The following is a 21,516-nucleotide window of genomic DNA, read 5'->3' on the forward strand; positions in this document are numbered from 1 at the left end:
ACGCTCAACTTCTTCTGCAATCCAAATTGATAATATGGGACAAGGCGTTAATGACACATGCATACGCATTCCAGGCAGTTGACAGGTTAAGACATCTCTTAAGATGTCTTGCAACACTCGTCTTTACAGTTAAAATTAAGCACCTAATTGAGAGGAGACACGTTGGTCAACAACAGCAAATGGTTCATGTAACTCTGAGTTTCGGCTCTTTAGAGTAAAGGTGACCATTAACTATTAAAGAGGACAGCAGGTGATGAGACTCCAAAGTCACACAGCCCTAAATTGTCCTGTCCTGCTGGAGCAATGAAACAGCCAGACAAGTTTCTTTAGGTTCCCTTCAATGGAGACTTCACTGGCTTCAAAATAAAATCAGATTTGCCATTTCTGGTGTTTCGTAGACACTTCTAATATTCTCAAAAACAAAAATTGAGACACTCATGTCAAGTCTCATAACATCCATCTATTATCCAACCCGCTATATCCTAACTACAGGGTCATGGGGGTCTGCTGGAGCCAATCCCAGCCAACACAGGGCACAAGGCAGGAAACAAACCCCGGGCAGGGTGCCAGCCCACCACAGAGTCTCTCAACACCTATCTTTTAAAAATGTCGAGGAATGCTCTGCTTCAGTAATTGTCTTCACAGTTCAAATTCAGCACTTAATTAAGATACTTCTGTGTTTCCTATGAGCTATGAAAAAGCCCAATTAAAAAAGTGGTTTATTAGGAGTATTTTAAAATGATCTGTGTGTTAGCCTGTTATATTTCTATTGCAAAAGTATTCCCAACAGCAAAAGGCCACCTCACCACTTGTTTTACGCATAGCTTTTGGAATAATAAGCAGATCACTATTAATAAATCTAAGGTTACAACTCAGAATGCAGGGGGATAGGCACTCCAAACACAGGAATGAGAAAGATTATTTAAAGCTTTATATACCTCCTCCTCCTTCTTTTTTCATCTACTCCGGTTAGGGGTCGCCACAGTGGATCATCTTCTTCCATATCTTTCTGTCCTCTGCATCTTGTTCTGTTACACCCATCACCTGCATGTCCTCTCTTACCACATCCATAAACCTTCTCTTAGGCCTTCGTCTTTTCCTCTTGCCGGACAGCTCTATCCTTAGCATCCTTCTCCCAATATACCCAGCATCTCTCCTCTGCACATGTCCAAACCAACACAATCTCGCCTTTGACTTTGTCTCCCAACCATCCAACTTGAGCTGACCCTTTAAATGTCCTCATTTCTAACCCTGTCCATCCTCATCACACCCAATGCAAATCTTACCATCTTTAACTCTGCCACCTCCAGCTCTGTCTCCTGCTTTCTGGTCAGTGCCACCGTCTCCAACCCATATAACATAGCTGGTCTCACTACCGTCCTGTAGACCTTCCCTTTCACTCTTGCTGATACCTGTCTGTTACAAATTACTCCTGACACTCTTCTCCACCCATTCCACCCTGCTGGCACTCTCTTTCACCTCTCTTCAACAATCCCCATTACTCTGTACTATTGATCCCAAGTATTTCAACTCATTCACCTTCGCCAACTCAACTGCTTGAATCCTTACCATTCCACTGACCTCCCTCTCATTTACACACATGTATTTGGTCTTGTTCCTACTGACCTTCACTCCTCTCCTCTCTAGAGCATATCTCCACCTCTCCAGGGTCTCCTCAACCTGCTCCCTACTATCACTATAGATCACAATGTCATCAGCAAACATCATAGTCCACAGGGACTTCTGTCTAATCTCATCTGTCAACCTGTCCATCACCATTGCAAATAAGAAAGGGCTTAGAGCCGATCCCTGATGTAATCCCACCTCCACCTTGAATGCATCTGTCACTCCTACCGCAGACCTCACCACTGTCACACTTCCCTCGTACATATTCTGTGCAACTCTTACATACTTCTCTGCCACTCCAGACTTCCTCATACAATACCACAGCTCCTCTTGAGGCACCCTGTCATATGCTATTTCCAGGTCCACAAAGACGCAATGCAACTCCTTCTGGCCTTCTCTAAACTTCTCCATCAACATCCTCAGAGCAAACATCGCATCTGTGGTGCTCTTTCTTGGTATGAAAGTATACTGCTGCTCACTAATCATCACCTCACTTCTTAACCTAGCCTCCACTACTCTTTCCCATAACTTCATGCTGAAACAATTTTATCCCCCTTATTTTTAAATATCGGCACCAGTACACTTCTTCTCCAATCCTCAGGCATCCTCTCACTTTCCAAGATTCCATTAAACAATCTGGTTATAAACTCCACTGCCATCTCTCCTAAACACCTCCATGCTTCCACAAGTATGTTATCTGGACCAACGGCCTTTCCATTCTTCATCCTCTTCATAGCTGTCCTTGCTTCCTCCTTGCTAATCCGTTGCACTTCCTGATTCACTATCTCCACATCATCCAACCTTTTCTCTCTCTCGTTCTCTTCATTCATCAGCCTCTCAAAGTACTCTTTCCATCTGCTCAACACACTCTCCTCGCTTGTGAGTATGTTTCCATCTTTATCCTTTATCACCCTAACCTGCTGCACATCTTTCCCAGCTCGGTCCCTCTGTCTAGGCAATCAGCACAGGTCCTTTTCTCCCTCCTTAGTATCCAACCTCTCATACAACTCATCATACGCCTTTTCTTTAGCCTTCACCACCTCTCTCTCTTCACCTTGCGCCTTATCTCCTGTACTCTTGTCTACTTTCTGCATCTCTCCGACTATCCCATTTCTTCTATGCCATCCTCTTCCTCTGTATACTCTCCTGTATTTCCTCATTCCACCACTAGGTTTCCTTTTCCTCCTTCCTCTGTCCAGATGTCACGCCAAGCACCTTTCTTGCTGTCACCCTTACTACAGCTGCTGTAGTTTCCCAAATGTCTGGTAACTCCTCACTGCCACCCAGTGCCTGTCTCACCTTCTCCCTAAACTCAACCTTGCAGTCTTCCTTTTTCAACTTCCACCATTTGATCCTTGGTTCTGCCCTCACTCTCTTCCTCTTCTTGGTCTCCAATGTCATCCTACAGACCACCATCCTATGCTGCTTAACTACACTTTCCCCTGCCACCACTTTGCAGTCTTCAATCTCCTTCAGATTGACTCTTCTGCATAGGATGTAATCTACCTGTGTGCATCTTCCTCCACTCTTGTACATAACACTATGTTCCTCCCTCTTCTTAAAATACGTATTCACCACAGTCATGTCCATCCTTTTGGCAAAATCCACTATCCTCTGACCTTCTTCATTCCTCTCCTTGACACCATACCTACCCGTCACCTTCTCGTCTCCTCTGTTCCCTTCACCAACATGCCCATTGAAATCCGCTCCAATCACCACCTTCTTTCCCTTGGGTACACTGTTCATCACTTCATCCAACTCGCTCCAAAAATCTTCTTTCTCACCCATTGCACACCCAACTTGCGGGGCATTTGCACTAACAACATTCATCATCACACCTCCAATTTCCAGCTTCATAATCATCACTCTGCCTGACACTCTTTTCATCTCCAAAACACTCTTAACATACTGTTCCTTCAGAATAACCCCTACTCCATTTCTCCTCCTATCCACACCATGATAGGACAATTTGAATCCACCTCCGATCCACCTGGCCTTACGCCCCTTCCATTTAGTCTCTTGCACGCACAATATATCAACCTTCCTTCTCTCCATCATATCTGCTAATTCTCTCCCCTTACCAGTCATACTGCCAACATTCAAAGTTCCTACCCTCAGTTCCACTCTCTTTACCTTCCTCCTCTCCTCCTGCCTCCGGACACATCTCCCTCTTCTTCTATTTCTTCTTCGGTCAACAGTAGCCCAGTTTCCACCAGCACTCTGTTGGCTAACACTGTCCGTTGTCCGCATATTGATTTGACAAAATTTTACACTGGATGCCCTTCCTGATCTAACCTTCCCCATTTATCCGGGCTTGGGACCGGTGTGAAGAAACAAACTGGTTTGTGCATCCCCTGTGGCTGGGTTTAAAACTTTATATGCCACTAGTATTATTTTAAAGTCAATTCTAAAGGACACCAGTAATCAATGTAACAAGTTCAAGACTGGTGAGATTTATGTTTTCTGGTTAAGATTCCTATTCTGAACTGAAACCAATCAACGTCTTTCTTATGCAGTCCTGTTAGGAGTGCATTACAATAATCTAGTCGCCTTAAAAACAAAAATGTGAAATTTCTCAGCATCTTGCAGTTTTATAAGAGGTCTAACTTAAAAAAGAAAAAAATGCAGTCCTAATGATACGGTTAATATGCGATTAAAGTTTAGATCAGCGTCCAGGATTATACCTGCTTTCCTTACTTCTGCCTTGAGTTTTAATTCTAAGGGATCAAGTTTATTTCTGAGACCTTTATTTTTGTTTTTTGCTTATTTAGCTTGTGAAAATTACTACTCATCCATTCAGATATACAAGTAAGACATGGTCAGAGAGCCCAGAGTGTCAGGGTCAGTAGTTACTATAGATAAGTAAAGCTGCTTGTCATCTGCATAGCTGTGGCAGCTCGCCTTGTGTTTGGAGATAATCTGGACTAATGGGCGCAGGTAGATTGCAATTAACAGTGGGACTAAAAGAGACCCTTGTGGCACACTATATTCACTAAAATCACCACAACTAACAATGAACTTTGTACACGTAAAAAGACTGAAACCAATTTAAGACACACAGATTAGAAAATGTCCCCATATAAGAAGAAAAGTCCGGCTGCAGGTTGAAGACTCGGCCTTCCACGGTCCGTACAATGAGAAGGAGAAGAGCAGCTGCACAGTTTTTCCAATTCGAAAAAGAAAAGGATCTGAGCAATTTAAGAGATTTGCCTCACTTTTTTGATGAGTACATTCGTATTAAGTTAGGGTCCCAGGGAGAACAATTATGCATTAAAATTAAAAACCAGGAAAACATTTGAAAGTTTAACAAGTCCACTTGAAATTTATCAACATTATAACTGCAGTGTAGAACAAAATTAACAAAACACAATTCAAGACAGACAATGGAATTGAAGGTCCCCATGAACTGTAGTAAGCTGGATTATTTCAACCATTTTTCATTACAAGCAATCTTAAAAGTTTCTTTAACTGAGAACTCAAAAGTTTAGACCTTCATTTTCCTGCCTGTTGTTCATTTATTTTGTAACATAATAAATTAATGTCATTAATGAAACTTTCCCTTTTATTGAACAAGGTTACAGAAGTAATGTAAAAATAATTTCAAATATTTTAAATGATAGACTTCACTATAATAGCAGTTAGAGTAACCACATTCATATTTAGTATGATGTTTCCTTAATCTAAAAATATGTTATGTCTATCAAATCATGAATCGTAAATTATAAAACTTTTTTTTTTTTGTTTCTAAAAAGAAATACGACGGTAATACCATAAAGACAAGCTTGGATTCTTGCCTCGTGATTATAGGAAGACATATTAATATATTTTAGGGTTACAGGATTAATGAGCATTACTAGTCTTTCAACGAAAGTGATGGGACAGAGGATAGACTCAAAGGCTGGGGGCGTGGCGTGGAAAGCTGGGGGCGTGGTATGAACGGCTTGGGGTGTGGAATGGAAGGCTGGGGGCGTGGCGTGGAAGGCTGGGGGCGTGGTATGGAAGGCTTGGGGTGTGGCGTGGAAGGCCAAGTCTTCGACCTGCAGCCAGATACAATTACATATAAGCAGTGCAGGGTTGTGGGTTAGCACTGGACATTTGCCATATGCAAATAGAGTAGATGATATTTCATTTGTAGTAATATAACCGAAAAAAAAAAAAGCATGATAATGCCACTAGCTGATGCCATCTTTTCCTACAACATCTGAATTCCTTGAAAAAGGTGTTAAGATTAAGTCTAAATTAGTCCAATTCTTAATTTGATTATATTTCATTAAGAAGCATCAAAGCCTATGCACTTCATACAATTCATTCATGCTTTACTTAGCTCAGTCTTCCACATTAACCCTTAGGGTTGTTGGTGGCTGTACCCAGAACCCATCTTGACATCACTGGACAATGCCAAGTTGGCAGTTCAACTTAGCGATTAAACTAAATTGGGATGTTGTAAAAACTAGAGTTATTGGAATAAAACAACATCAGCACAGAAAGAACATTAAATCGCCACACAAAAATTAAGGCAAATGTAGGTTCTCTGAAGTGGTGAGAACACAATCCATAGCATCCCCATGCACTCCCCCACACATTAACAACGAGCCAACAAGTGTTGCTCACATTATTTTGTACTCAGTGATTTCCACATGGCATCCCAGGATTACAGTGCAATTCGGATATACAGCATTTCAGGTAAACCACATTACAGAATTACGTTCTGCATTGTTGCGAAATAAGGCTCTGTAAAAGTGTCGTCAAGTGTATCTGTTATTGCTACCATGAGAATGACGGCAATGGACATCTTTTCCATTACGAAGGGATGCACATTCTGTTCTCATTTTGATTAAGAATTTTGGGTTCAATTGAAAAAGAAAAAAAAATTATAACTAAAGGACACAGTTTGAAGAGAACTTCATTATATACACAACATCTCCAGTGTAGTAAAAGGGCTTTGGGAAACACTGCAACAGCACATGTAGTTTCTTGTGTTTTCATTTGCTAGCCTTTTAACTTCTTTGTTCACAGTTGCATAGTGAATGTTACCTTAAACAGGTTACAACAACTAAATAGGAAAAGTCCTGAAGACTACAAACTCAGAGAACCCAAGGCTGACAGGATCCCCAAATAGTAATGCCTCGCAAGCTTAGCTACGGTGCACCCGCAGAGATAGGCTTAACAAAAAGCAGAATAACCTTCATCTATCAAAGTAACTGGAGCCAACTCACCTTCAGCTCGGCTGTGGGATACACAGAAGAAGAAGGTTTGTTGTCATATCCATACAATTCCATGCTAGTCCATCTTCAGGTAACACCATCTTTCTTCCTCTTGTTTCAGCTGCTCCCATTAGGGGTTGCCACAGCGGATCATCTTCTTCCATATCGTTCTGTCCTCTCCATCTTGTTCAGTTACCCCCAATACCTGCATGTCCTCTTTCACCACATCCATAAACCTCCTCTTTTTCTCATTTCCTGGAAGCTCTAGCCTTACATCCTTCTCCCAGATAACTTTATTTAGTGGAAAAACCTTAAATTCTGGCGCATTCTCATAAGTAAATGTCTGTATATTTAACAAAGCACAATGTACCTTCAGAAAATAATAAAACAGTTGCTTGGAATGATTGGAGCAGCTGGCAGCTTGTGCAGCACACATTCAGCCATCAAGATTCAAAGAGAACTGCAGGCCTTACTGAATGAGCACACCAACAGCAGCAGAGGAGAGAAAGAAAAGAAAACCGTTGTGGTCCCATTGTCATATAGTTTGCCTTTCTTTATTTCCTTTACGATATGTGGCATGGATTGCGGTCTCATGTCCTTTGCTTTTCTTTCACAAAGTGTCTGAAAACCAAAAGCAACCTGATGCCGCGCCTAACCAAATCTTTCTTGACCTGTCAAAATCAATTCAGTTCACTATGTCACCGTACTGGGAGCACACAGAGCAGGAAAGCCTCAGTTCCCAAGGGTTAGCTCCTCTATCTGCCATGTTCACCCCAAGATATCCTGCCAGCAATGCCGTGAAGAAGAGCTCCATATCAATCTGATGGTCTCTTTACTGCAGACATCTCGTTTCACCTACAACAGCCACCACAAACTCAGATAGGGCCAAAGGCAATCGGATTTCTGAGGGCCTTTTCATATGTGCTGTTCCACCTGTACATTACTTTTGGAGTGAAGTTAAAGCCATTTATGTGGAGTCAGCAAAGTCACAGAGAAAGACAAGTGTAAAATATCAGGCACCTTCTGAACTTAAGTGACAAACTCGATCGTCTAACTTTAGTTATTTACAATCACGTCTGCTATGACATGACATGGCAGGTGTGGCAAACACAAGTATCCTGAAATGCAGTTCGAGGCAGACAGGATATTACTGGACTTATCCGGTGTAGGTAGGAAAATGTCAAAATGATAATTAGATGTGCAAAAAAATAAACATATTTTTAGTTTACTTACATTACATCCCGTCAAACCCTTGATGCTGCGCAGTTGCCCACCACTGTGCCACTTATAAACCTGTGGGTACATGGAATCAGATCTGAAAACATGCCACCTTAAAGAGGGCTGACCAATATCTTAAATTTGTGAAAAACAGATCCGGCCCATCATTTGTTTTTTACAGAAACTACAATCATTGCAAGGTGCAGCCATTATGAGAAATGAACATTTTATTGATACCACCTTTATTTACAAAAGTAATTATGGCAAAAATGTGTTTGGCATTCAGTTACCCCAGCAAACGCCACGTTAAGAGTCCAAGAGCCTTAGCGGTGAGACTGAGCCAAAGTGAATAAGGCGATGGTTTTAAACTTAGAATAGGGAAATTAACCAAAGTTGGGGGGATTGGGGGGGACGAATCCACTACCAAGAGTATAAGAGAAACTTATGCAGCAGACCTCCGTCGAATGACAAATACTCCTCTCTGAAGCTGTCCTAGGTATATCCGCATTTTAGTGCTGTCACTGGTCTTTCGTACCCAAATCTGAAAAGAAAAAAAAGAACAGACAGAAACAAAGTCACTTCACAAAAACACAAGCACTGACTACATAGGAGCACAAAAGTATCAGCAAGGCATTCTGGACTACACGGAATAGATTTTTAAATTAAAGATGTGCTGCTATCACTGCACACCCAAGAGTTGTGAACTTGAGAGACACCACAGGGAGAGTGTAAAGGATCCGAAGGCTACCTTACATCTACAACATCTGAGGAGTGCAAAGTGTGATATCTTAAATATCCTGTACGTCGCTCTTAGCACCGAGATCACTCCCAACAAAGCAGCTTATTGGAGGAGCACCTTGATTGAGGATGAAAACGGCCAAATGAGAATAAAAGTAAGGTAGGAAGGTTTCAGATCTGGCCTGTCTTCATATCCTGAGGAATGTTTAATCACTTTTAAACAAGTTGGATGAACTTTCATATCACATGGCGAGTCACTGTGAATACCGGTACTGTGGCTTAAACTTAAGTCAGACGCTACTTTAATGCAGGAAGGGTTTCAACTGATACAATAAGATGGAGTGGAAAAAGCAAGAGAGGGATTGGACATGCGTGTGGAATAACCATTGGTAAAAAAAAAGTGCAAAACTAAAACTAAAAGATGTAATGCAGACATTGAAATGCTGACTACATATCATCCATGTTACTGTCTACGGAGGGAAGTAACTTCATCCTTGTTAATGTTTATCACTGTGTTACCAACACTCTAATGATGAATCGTTCTTATTCTAGAATGCTGGTGCCATCAAACAGGGGAACTAGAAACAACTTCTATCAGCATGTTCCACTTCTGGACAAAACAAACTGCTGCACAGCTGGGCACATCGGCCTACATCTCACTCCCATCTACAAGCCCGTTATCACACAGCAGCAACTCTCTTATTATCCAAGCCAGAGGTTCTTGTGTGTGTTTCGGGTTTGTGCTTTGCTATATTTATATTTTTCTTGAGTTTTAATTATCCTTGGAGACAGATAAAGTACTGTCTATGTAATTAACATCATTAAATTAACCTAGCCACACTAATGTATATGTAGCACTGGGGCTCAAAACTGGGTGATGTTTAAATAAATAAATAATTAAAAGTGAACCGAGGAAAGGCAATAACTGATTTAGAAAGATTTAACTATGGAATAAAAAAATATTGTTTTTTTTAGGCACCTAAACAACTCTAAATATAATATACAAGATATAATTTCCCCAAGATATACATAGTCCCAAGTTACTATATGAGACAATAACTAGCCTAGCCCTCTCCTTAACGCTGGAAACGGCCAATCACTGAGCAGCTTCTGTGGCTTCATTACGAGTGACGAGTGGTCCTTCGCTATAAACACCTTCTTCACAACAGCTACTGCAGGCCAGAAAGACTCAAAGGATACCACTGTATACTAGCAAGGAATCTCATATATAAGCGTCTATGCGTGGAAGTGTGTCCGTCTGTCTGGCCCGGAAGTGAGAGGTGGAGTTGGGGTAAGGGCTCCACCTCCGAGGATGCGCAAGTGAGGCGAGCACGTCAGCAAAACGAAACATCAGAACAGAGAGTCACTCGCTTAACTGCTAATGCGGAAGTGATGCACACACATCAGAACAATGGTCATTGAAGCTGGAAGTCGTGATGTTGCAGTACGCCATTTATCTTTCTGTGGTGTTGGGGTTAAGGATTTTTATTTAAACAAACTTTTGCTTTTTTTGTTTTTAATTTAACAGCACAAATCACTTCACTAGCAAAAGCAGTCTATAGAGTAGGTAGAAGTATACATTACCTTCTCCTTTAAAGCAGTACAAATTTATCTTTAAACAATTCACTATGATGGTTCCCTACAAATAACAAGTAAATAAAAGACTACAAGTTGCAACTGTTTATTAAAATGAATATAATGTGTTGTGTCCCAGATGCAAAAGGCTAGACTGACGATGAAGAAATGTAGGGCATCAACTAAACAAAAGCTTTGGAGGGATTGTGGTTCAAGATTGTCCACAAATGGTTCGTATCTGAGAACTGAATGACTACGTTTTGCAAGCTGTGTCGAGTTTTTCTGGCCCACCTTTGGTTGGTTTGAAACCTCAGTGAGTCCAAACTGCAGCAGTTCCATTTGGCTTTGAAACAACATCCATCTTCAGGGCACAAAATGTTCTAGTGTTCATTACACGTGTATTCTTTACACCCCTGTTCATTTTTTAAATTAGCATTTTAATTGCTGCTGCTTGATTTGCATTTTACCAATGAAAAGATTTATTAAAATTAGCCATCTAACATTAAAAAAAAAAAAAAATCTAAAAAATACAAGAATATGTCACGATGATGAGCCACTTAGCTAACCACCAGGACAGGCCTTACTAGAAGCCTTAGGTCCACAATCTGACACCAGCAGGGTAGACAACCGCTTTTAAAAGACAAATGCAGAGTAACACTGTAAACCAGCAAGTACAGAAGTAATTCCATGAATATTCAAACAAGCAAAACTCCTAGAAAATTTCTAACCTTTTAAGTGCCGACCTTTAGCACATCTGACTTGAAAAGTACAGCCTTTTATTTTTCCACACAGGATGCAATGAAGTAAATGAAGGAGGCTTTGTCAAGTCTTCCATTCACTTCTTTTTTACGATCTCCATTTGTGGTCACGGCGTTGTCCATGTGTGTAAACAGTCTCACTTCTCCAATGAATTGGGTGTTAACACTTTCAGGTTGGTCAACGGTAGTTTATTTTCATGTAGTTAAGCTTTCCCTGAATTTAAATTAAGGTCAATATCATGGAGAACCTCCGTGTTTCCTCCTGGATGTCTTTGTAGCAGTTACATAAACATTAAGCTAACGTCATCAGTAAAATCCTAGGGCCTCATGCTTAACACCGTGCGTAGAATTCACACTAAAACATGGCATACGGACAACAGCGAAAATGTTTGTATGCACAAAAAAAATCCACATGCATAAATCTGTGCATTCGCCAACTTCCACGTTCTTCCGCTCCATAAATCCCGGTCAACGTGAAAAGTAACGCACGTGCACTCGTCTGCTGCCACTCCCCAAACTCCCCGCAGAATTACACCTCTTTGAATATGCAAATCAATATAAATAGCCCTTAAGCTCTGTGTTCTGTGAAAAGGCAATGGAAAAAAACACGGGGGAAAATAGAAGAATTTCAGCAAATACAAAGTGGAGGCAAGGAAAAACTTACTATTTATTCATTTAAACAGTGGTATAAACAACAAAAGGAAGTTGATCGAGTGACATAGTGTCGGAGAAACTCAAAAGCTCAAATTCTCAAAGTCGCACAGTGCCCAAAATAAAAAAAGAAGTTGTCAGATATCAAAGTCACCGTGAAAAGGCGAGTCGTAGCCCACCGTCCGAGTGTCATATGAAAGCTTATTAGGGTACAGAGAAAAGAAAAAAAATAGGGACACAGTGTTACAACTTTAATCACGTAGTTATTTTGTCATTAAAGTAGAACATCATAAACTTCATTTTAAAATCGTTTAATTCACTAGTTTCTTAAATCCCATTGTAACTAAAGTAGCACTTTAAATGCTTTGTTTTGTATTTGTTCTTCTATGTGCTCTATGTGTTTGAATCACTACATGCTTCTTAAATGGGCTTTCTCTTCTGTCGACAGGACACAGAATCCATTACATTCATGATATTACAGCTCTCTGAACAATTTTAAACTGCCACATACTTGGGGGATAATGCACCCCTGGACGCCAAATACTTTTTTGCTGCACTTTTTAAGTTACCGTCACAATTCACAAAGAAAATATGAAATTTTAATGGAACACATTTTTTTTTCATGCAAAGAGCATCACAATTACTGCAACACTGATCATTTTACACACTGCCAATGAACTGTATAAACTTTATAAAAAATAAAACTACTGCAACAATCAATTATTATATGTACAAGGTGCAACTGACGCCATTGATGAAATTCAATAAACGACCGAGCCAACTGCGCTTGAACTGGCTGCACACAAGCACACAGAGGTAAGCGCTGATGCTTGCAGGCTGGTCTACTGTAGTGCAGCAGCAGAATTCCAGAGACAGTGATGCTGCAGTTCTGCCAGGGCCGGCAGTGGTCCTGAGCTGGCTACTCAACGAATATACGGCACTAACTGATCAGCTCTGGCATGCGGACAAATTGCTCTGTGTAGCGACTATAGCCGGTTTGGGCGATTTAAGGGTTAAGATGTATACTTGATATCATTCTCATAATGATAGGAATTAAAGCATGTATTAAACATGGGACACGGTGCCGCAGTACTAGCGATGAGCGGACGCCCTGTCTAGAGATTGTTCCTGCCTCTTGCAAGATGCTTGCTGCGTGACCTTTGATGAAATAATTTATTGCAGCAGAACTGTCTCTCTCAAACGTACTAACCTTCTATTCCTGTCCTTCCTTTTCTTTCTCCAAGTAACCAATCGCCACACGATCAGTTCTGTAAGATGCCAAGCCATCCGTAAGCTTAGAACGATGATTCTTCAAAAATTTTATTAAAAAATGAAAGATCTTTGTAGTAAATGTTTAATTATTCCATCCATCATCCAGTGACGCGCCAGTCCCAGCAAGAATTCAGCGCGAGGCAGGAACAATTCCTGAATGGGCGCCAGCTCGTTGCTAGCGCTGTGCCACCGTGTCCTCACATGTTTAAATAAAATTATTTTAATGTAGTTTAATACTTGTAGCGCTGCTACATAAAGATATTGTTTTCTGCTGTCGATTGGTTGTTGGGGGGTTGGATAGTTTTCCGACAGAGATTGACAGCGGTACCCCAGTGGAGGAACTTCCGGTTGGTTCGGGGATTCATTTGCATAAAGCGCGCTGTCTTAGAGGGAAGAGGAGAAGGAAAAAGAAGAGCATCGGATAACAGAAAAGGCAGATCAGCTTCTGCTCTGGCCATGGGAAAAGCCTAGGAGCTCCAATCAGTCCTGTCAGAAGGTGGATGGTCTTCTCTTTAGTACCTGGGAATCGATCGTTCCGCTATTACCTACGGACTCGGGTGAGCTATCAAAACGGACTTACTATACTTTAATCATGGCGCAAGTCTGACTGTATGTCTTTTATGACGAAGAGGAGATTGGTTATATAGTCCGCTATTTTCAGGACTACTCATCAGCTCGCCGGCCGTTGCGGGAGTATTACAGTGGACTATCTGCGGATCTATTTATTATCTCTGGAACGGGAATTGGGGGAATGAATACTGTTGATGTGTAGATACATGTATATGTGTGTGGCGCTGCAAATTAAGGGTTACTTAGGGTCAGGCGGGGCGATCCATGTGTAAAGGATTGTTTTTCTATTTGTTGTTTATTTGATGGACTGCAAGGATAAATATGGACTATGGTGTGCAGTGACCTATAAATGCATTGATATTAAGGATTGTTTTTATTAGAATAAAGGCTATACGGGAAATTTATTAAGGTGTGATATTGGCCTATCCTTTTAACATCTGCCTTTAGCTAGGTCAGAATAGTGGTAGCAATAATCTCAGGCTAGTGCTCGAGACGAATTGTTACAAACTTATATCTGTATAATGTAATAAATATGCTTTACTGCATTTCATCTTAAAAATGATATCAAGAGCTCCAAGAAGATAGCGCTTGGAAATCTAAATTGACTTAGAAGGCAGTTGTCATCATATGTAAATACGCACTTTATAAAGTGGCTCAGGTTGTGCAATATTATAACTGTAGTGCAAGTTTACAGTGAGGTGATTGTACTAATAAGTACAAACAGTTCTACCAGGAACAATTGATGGACTGATTGAGTACATTTAGAGCACTTGGGATGAAACTACAGTAATCCCTCGCTACATCGCGCTTCACCTTTCGCGGCTTCACTCCATCGCGGATTTTATATGTAAGCATATTTAAATATATATCGCGGATATTTTGCTGCTTCGCAGGTTTCTGAGGACAATGGGTCTTTTAATTTCTGGTACATGCTTCCTCAGTTGGTTTGCCCAGTTGATTTCATACAAGGGACGCTATTGGCAGATGGCTGAGAAGCTACCCAACTTACTTTTCTTTCTCTCTCTCTTGCGCTGACTATCTGTGATCCTGACGTAGGGGGTGTGAGCAGGGGGGCTGTTCGCACACCTAGACGATACGGACGCTCGTCTAAAAATGCTGAAAGATTATCTTCACGTTGCTACCTTCTGTGTGCAGCTTTTAAGTATGCTGCACGGTGCTTCGCATACTTAAAAGCTCAAAGGGCACGTATTGATTTTTTTATCTGTCTCTCTCTCTGCTCCTGACGGAGGGGGTGTGAGCTGCCGCCTTCAACAGCTTTGTGCCGCGGTGCTTCGCATACTTAAAAACAAACAGCCCTATTGATTTGTTTGCTCCTTTGAAGAGGAAGATATGTTTGCATTCTTTTAATTGTGAGACGGAACTGTCATCTCTGTCTTGTCATGGAGCACAGTTTAAACTTTTGAAAAAGAGACAAATGTTTGTTTGCAGTGTTTGAATAACGTTCCTGTCTCTCTACAACTCCTGTGTTTCTGCGCAAATCTGTGACCCAAGCATGACAATATAAAAATAACCATATAAACATATGGTTTCTACTTCGCGGATTTTCTTATTTCGCGGGTGGCTCTGGAACGCAACCCCCGCGATGGAGGAGGGATTACTGTATTCCTGAACTGTGAGGTCAATACATGAAAGGCTCTGAAGCGTTTGCTCTATGGGAACAGTTCAAATAGATTGCACGCATGGCTGAGGCAGCGTGTGCTTGATGCTGCATTAACCGATAATCCGATCAGCTGCTTTACAGCTGTGATTCCACACTCGGATACAGTGGGTTAAATACTCGGTGGTGCACTGGGAATAACAACACTAAAGCAGTGATGGTATTTAAAATAGTTTGGCCATTCGGTGCACCATTATATGGTTACGGGTTGATTAGAATGAGATGCCTTAAAATAATAAACGATATGTGGTTAATTTCAGTGCATTTGATAAACCCGCGTCAGGGATGTGAATCTAAAAACTAAAGTGAAACCACACAGGAACAGTAGCACTGCTTTGACGCTGGGTGCCACCAGTTTGCAAAACCGAGCAGAGAACTTGCGTACGCTATGGTTTGAGCTGGCGTGAAAATGTGCGTGGCTTTACGCAAAGTTTAGGTTTTATACATCGTTATTTGAGTGTGGAAACGGGAGTACGCAACATTTTTGTGCGTAAGTGCCATTTATACGAGGCCCCAGGTCTTCTAATACCAAAGAAAACATCCACTGGATAAACGTGCAAATGTAATCTGTTGTTTCCTTCATAAGCCAGTTCATGGGAAGGATGAAAAGGAAAGGTGAAAGGATGCATTTCTGACTGACTCTGACGGTCATCAGATCACCACAAAACATATCTAGTAAACGCCTCTTGATAGAGACCTGGGGTCGCCAAGTCTGGTCCTGGAGGACCACAGTGGCCGCAGATTTTCATTCTAACCCTTTTCTTAATTAGTAACCCGTTTTTGCTATTAATTAACTTCTTTTGAATTAATTTTAATTGACTTGCTCTTGAAGACTCAGACCCCTTCATTGTTTCTTTGTCTTTAATTAGCAGCCGGACAATAATGAGATAGAAAATGAGCCAAAACAATTGGTGTCCACCATACAATATCTGAAAATAAAGAACGATGAAGGTCTGCTCAGATCCATAAAACATTTTAACAGTGCTCTTAGGAAAAAGAAAATGAACAATTTGTATGATATTGCACAATTAGAGCAGCAACACGCCATGGAATTAAAGAACGGGTTTAGTTAACAACAAGACTCTGTGCCTAATTAAGAAAGTGGTTGGAGTGAAACTGGTTGGAGTTTGAGGCCCTGACTTAGTTGGTCTTCTGTTGGCTCACGCACTTCACATTTGGGTGCCATTTAATGAAAGAAATGAAATAATTCAGAGGAACAATGGAAGAAGGAACAAATCTTAAAAAGCAATTCAATTAAAATGAATTCACAAGAAGTTAATTAGCATCACAAACAGGGTACTCATGAAAAAAAGGGTTAGAATGAAAACCTGCAGCCACTGTGGTCCTCCAGGACCGGACTTGGCGACCCCTGATGTAGACTGTATATATTTTTTTAATCCATTCAGATCTCGAGTAAACTGAATTTCTGCCCTCTGAACATTTCTAGAAGGTGTAGCTAATGAAGGTTTGTCTGAACTTTCAAAGGTTATTTTGTCCAGTTTTCTGTCGTATCTGCACCTTCTGAACGTTTGTCAATAGCGCCAGTCTGCTATCAAAATGAACAGAAAAACCCACCTCATTCGTCCCCACTGAGCTTATGACGCAGCTGATCTTTGTGCTTTCTTTAGACTCCAAATAAATGGGCTGGCTCTTGTGATACCTGTGCAAGAAAAAACAAAAACACAAGGTAGGTCTTTGGAGGAATACAAAGCAAAGCTCAGTACATGGATAGGGGGCTTCAGAATTATTAGCTATACGAGTAAGAGCAATGTCCAGTATAGGGCAGGAAAGAAAATGGGCTATTTGCATGGATTCAAATACCAATGTTCACTTTTGCTAGACCTTAGGCACTGTAAATTTATTGTTAATTACCATGGAACTTTGTTAAGATGGCAGCAAGATATGTTCAAAGTGTGGTGAATCTGGCCCATGTTGCTCCTGTAAGGGTGCAGACTTATGGCAGGTCAGTTACTACCATCCACCCCATTCTGTGGCAGTGCACAGTCCGGGTTTGAGAGGAATGGAGGCTCACTGCCTTTTCCAGCCAGATGACTCGAGCAGCTTCTGTGTTGCCTAACTCTTTACACCCTGTGGGAACGCCATGGTCTGGTGGTGCCAAACCATCTCTGACCTCGAAAGTGGGCTCAACACAGAGTTTAAAGCTGCCTTCCATGAGAAGTCTCACAGAGCGTAAAGGCAAGCCACGGCTGGATGGGTGAATCTAAAGTCATAACAGGGGGTGAAAGGAGGCGATTCCGTCATATAAGGCAAATAACCCGGGAGGACAATCAATCAAACACAGAGGCCAGAAAACTGGCTTTCCAAATTTTACTGTTATTTTGACTAAGGAAACACACCAAAACTTGTACAAAGATATTCCCCATCCCCACTGTGGCGCCACCTGCTGCCTGGAAGGATGCAAAGCATCAGTGCCTTCATCTCAACAACATTAACAAGAGAAGATGAGAAGTTGGGTGAGTTAGCCTCCTGGCAGACGAATGTCGAGTTAACTGTGAAGACAAACCAGACGCTTTAGTGAGATTCTGTTTTCCCTTCTGTAAGGACTTTGACTTTTCTCAGGGTCCCTTCCATTGTAATGTTTATTTATTGATTTTTCATGAATACACACTTTGCAGTATCTGTGGCTCCTTTAGAGGATGCCTATTAAAACAACTGAAGTCTGAAATGTTGCTCCTATTGAGGTGGGCCCTTTTAATAAAATGTACTTTAAAAACAATGTAGATTAGCGAAACAGTGCCAAGAAGGTCTCTAAGAAGGGGTGTAATGTCATAGAAATTATTTTCATCTATTTTCTACCGTTGTAACTAATTTGTCTCCAAGTTTACTACATTATAGAAATTCCTGTTGTAATTTAAAGCATTCATAATATTGTACATTTTAGATTTCAGAATGAGGTGGTGTCAACTGCATATTACTGCAGGAGAGTATTTTGTATACATTGATTTAAGAGGCCTTGGGTACAGATGTCTGCCAAGTAAAGAATAATAACCACGAGTCCTACATGCACAAGTTTCTTTGGCTTGCTTTATTCAGCCAACAATACTCAGCGATGCCAATCTGCACATCAAATGGCCTACTCAGAAAGACCAATCTTTATATACAATACGCTACCGTGGCTGTACGTTTGTCTGTCCAGGATTTTAAATCACCTGTAGCTCCCAAAAAGTTTGACCTATTGACCTGAAATCTGGTACACATACAGTGCATCCGGAAAGTATTCACAGCGCATCACTTTTTCCACATTTTGTTATGCTACAGCCTTATTCCAAAATGGATTAAATTCATTTTTTTCCTCAGAATTCTACACACAACACCCCATAATGACAACGTGAAAAAAGTTTACTCGAGATTTTTGCAAATTTATTAAAAATAAAAAAATTGAGAAAGCACATGTACATAAGTATTCACAGCGTTTGCCATGAAGGTCAAAATTGAGCTCAGGTGCATCCTGTTTCCCCTGATCATCCTTGAGATGTTTCTGCAGCTTAATTGGAGTCCACCTGTGGTAAATTCAGTTGATTGGACATGATTTGGAAAGGCTCACACCTGTCTATATAAAGTACCACAGTTGACAGTTCATGTCAGAGCACAAACCAAGCATGAAGTCAAAAGGAATTGTCTGTAGACCTCCGAGACAGGATTGTCTTGAGGCACAAATCTGGGGAAGGTTACAGAAACATTTCTGCTGCTTTGAAGGTCCCAATGAGCACAGTGGCCTCCATCATCCATAAGTGGAAGAAGTTCAAAACCACCAGGACTCTTCCTAGAGCTGCCGGCCATCTAAACGGAGTGATCGAGGGAGAAGGGCCTTAGTCAGGGAGGTAACCAAGAACCCGATGGTCACTCTGTCAGAGCTCCAGAGGTCCTCTGTGGAGAGAGGAGAACCTTCCAGAAGGACAACCATCTCTGCAGCAATCCACCAATCAGGCCTGTATGGTAGAGTGGCCAAACGGAAGCCACTCCTTAGTAAAAGGCACATGGCAGCCCACCTGGAGTTTGCCAAAAGGCACCTGAAGGACTCTCAGACCAGGAGAAAGAAAATTCTCTGGTCTGATGAGACAAAGATTGAACTCTTTGGTGTGAATGCCACGCGTCACGTTTGGAGGAAACCAGGCACTGCTCATCACCAGGCCAATACCATCCCAACAGTGAAGCATGGTGGTGGCAGCATCATGCTGTGGGGATGTTTTTCAGCAGCAGGGACTGGGAGACTAGTCAGGGTAAAGGGAAAGATGACTGCATCAATGTACAGAGACATCCTGGATGAAAACCTGCTCCAAAGTGCTCTTGACCTCAGACTGGGGCGACGGTTCATCTTTCAGCAGGATAACGACCCTAAGCACACAGCCAAGATATCAAAGGAGTGGCTTCAGGACAACTCTGTGAATGTCCTTGAGTGGCCCAGCCAGAGCCCAGACTTGTATCCGACTGAACATCTCTGGAGAGATCTTAAAATGGCTGTGCACCGACGCTTCCCATCCAACCTGATGGAGCTTGAGAGGTGCTGCAAAGAGGAATGGGCGAAACTGGCCAAGGATAGGTGTGCCAAGCTTGTGGCATCATATTCAACAAGACTTGAGGCTGTAATTGCTGCCAAAGGTGCATCAACAAAGTATTGAGCAAAGGCTGTGAATACTTATGGACATGGGATTTCTCAGTTTTTTTATTTTTAATAACTTTGCAAAAACCTCAAGTAAACTTTTTTCACGTTGTCATTATGGGGTGTTGTGTGTAGAATTCTGAGGAAAAAAATGAATTTAATCCATTTTGGAATAAGGTTGTAACATAACAAAATGTGGAAAAAGTGATGCGCTGTGAATACTTTCCGGTTGCACTGTATACTATTTGATGTCTACTATCTGCTTTCGGGGTGATGATTGACCTCCAAAGTTATTCCTCTTTTAATTTTATTTTATTGTAGAATCAACTCTTGGCAGTGGCCAGCAGTGCGGCACATGTGTACAGGTGCCGTTCTCATCCCTATCACCTTTGCCGTCACTTCCTCTACCTCTTCATATCTTAAGTCTCCAATCTGCCTCAAGAATGGTTTAAGTGCCAGCTTAACTGAAAAATTAAGGAAAACGTACTAAGTAATTTCAACACAAACACAGAATGAATCAGTTTTAACGTGAAAAGATGCCGATGGAAGAGAAGAGAAGAAGCAGGCCGCTAGGGTGGAGAAAACAATAGCTGCTCAGGAAGCAGCAAGCGCATCAACCTCTGAGCAAACACATGGTAAACGTACAGAGAAAGAGGATGAAAACTAGGACTACTCAAGTCAAGTGTGTTCACTGCATGTTATCATGCAGTACGCTGTTACTGGTTCAATATAAAATGATTGGGGTGCAAACTAAATCTCAAATCTACAATGAAAATCTAGCATTCCATAGTAGTTAAGTATGAGGGGGAAAAAAAAGTGTGTCCATAATACATTCTGTGCTGCTATACAAACTAAAAGCTCACATTGATAAAAGCAGAAAACAATTCTATAAAATTCATACATTTAGTATGGATGTAAAGATAAGCTTATCTCATTACTCATTTCTGCATTATACGGTATTAATAATTACAGCAAAGAGCAAAACCTGCTAATAGAGCCGAGTGAGTGAGTAACGTGGACTGAATCAGCAAAGCCGTGCCTAATAGTTCAACATTAATAAGACACATTAAAGGAATTTAGTATTAAATCAAAATTTGCTCGCTTAGACAGACTTTTATAGTCAGACATAATAAAACACAGTTTTCAAACAGGCACAGGTGTCCTCTGAAAATACCATGTAAACCCACTAAATCTGTAGCAGGCTCGAAGGTCCTTCCCGAGTGTTATTCCAACCCACTTCAGAAAGAGCCACCAAACTCTGTTGAAATTGTCAGATTCATTCAAGACATAACTGCTAAACATTTTTAATTGAGAAGCAGTACAAGCAGGCAACCTACCACCTCTTATCATAATAGAGCTTGCCATCTTCAATTCGTGCTTCAAAGCGGTGTGCTGGGGACTCTGTGGGGGTCGTGGGGAGGAGCTCAGGAGATGAAGGAGACGCTTTGAGAAAGAACACAAAGTTAGGGATTCATTTTCATGTTCATTTGGTTCATCAAATACATTAGAAACAAAAAACACAACCACTTTCAAAACAAATTGAAATGTTTCCATACAGTAAGATTACAACTTGCCTTTTCTTAAGTTGACATTTTGAAATGCTGT

General features: G+C 41.2%; 1 protein-coding gene across 4 annotated transcripts in view; it reads right to left on the reverse strand.

Moving 5' to 3' along the window:
• Positions 1-8,257: 8,257 nt before the first annotated feature.
• The window catches only part of suds3 (SDS3 homolog, SIN3A corepressor complex component), a 46,819-nt gene continuing 33,560 nt past the window's right edge, over positions 8,258-21,516 (reverse strand). For all 4 annotated transcript variants that reach the window (XM_028825318.2, XM_028825316.2, XM_028825317.2 and 1 more), the window contains 3 exons: positions 21,249-21,354; positions 16,866-16,950; positions 8,258-8,589 (listed from right to left, as the gene is read on the reverse strand). In XM_028825318.2, the coding sequence (XP_028681151.1) occupies positions 8,491-8,589; positions 16,866-16,950; positions 21,249-21,354 (290 nt within the window). In that variant the 3' untranslated portion in view covers positions 8,258-8,490. The remainder of the gene's footprint in view (positions 8,590-16,865; positions 16,951-21,248; positions 21,355-21,516) is intronic.

Source organism: Erpetoichthys calabaricus, chromosome 18 (genome assembly GCF_900747795.2).
Source record: "Erpetoichthys calabaricus chromosome 18, fErpCal1.3, whole genome shotgun sequence".
Lineage (NCBI taxonomy): Eukaryota > Metazoa > Chordata > Cladistia > Polypteriformes > Polypteridae > Erpetoichthys > Erpetoichthys calabaricus.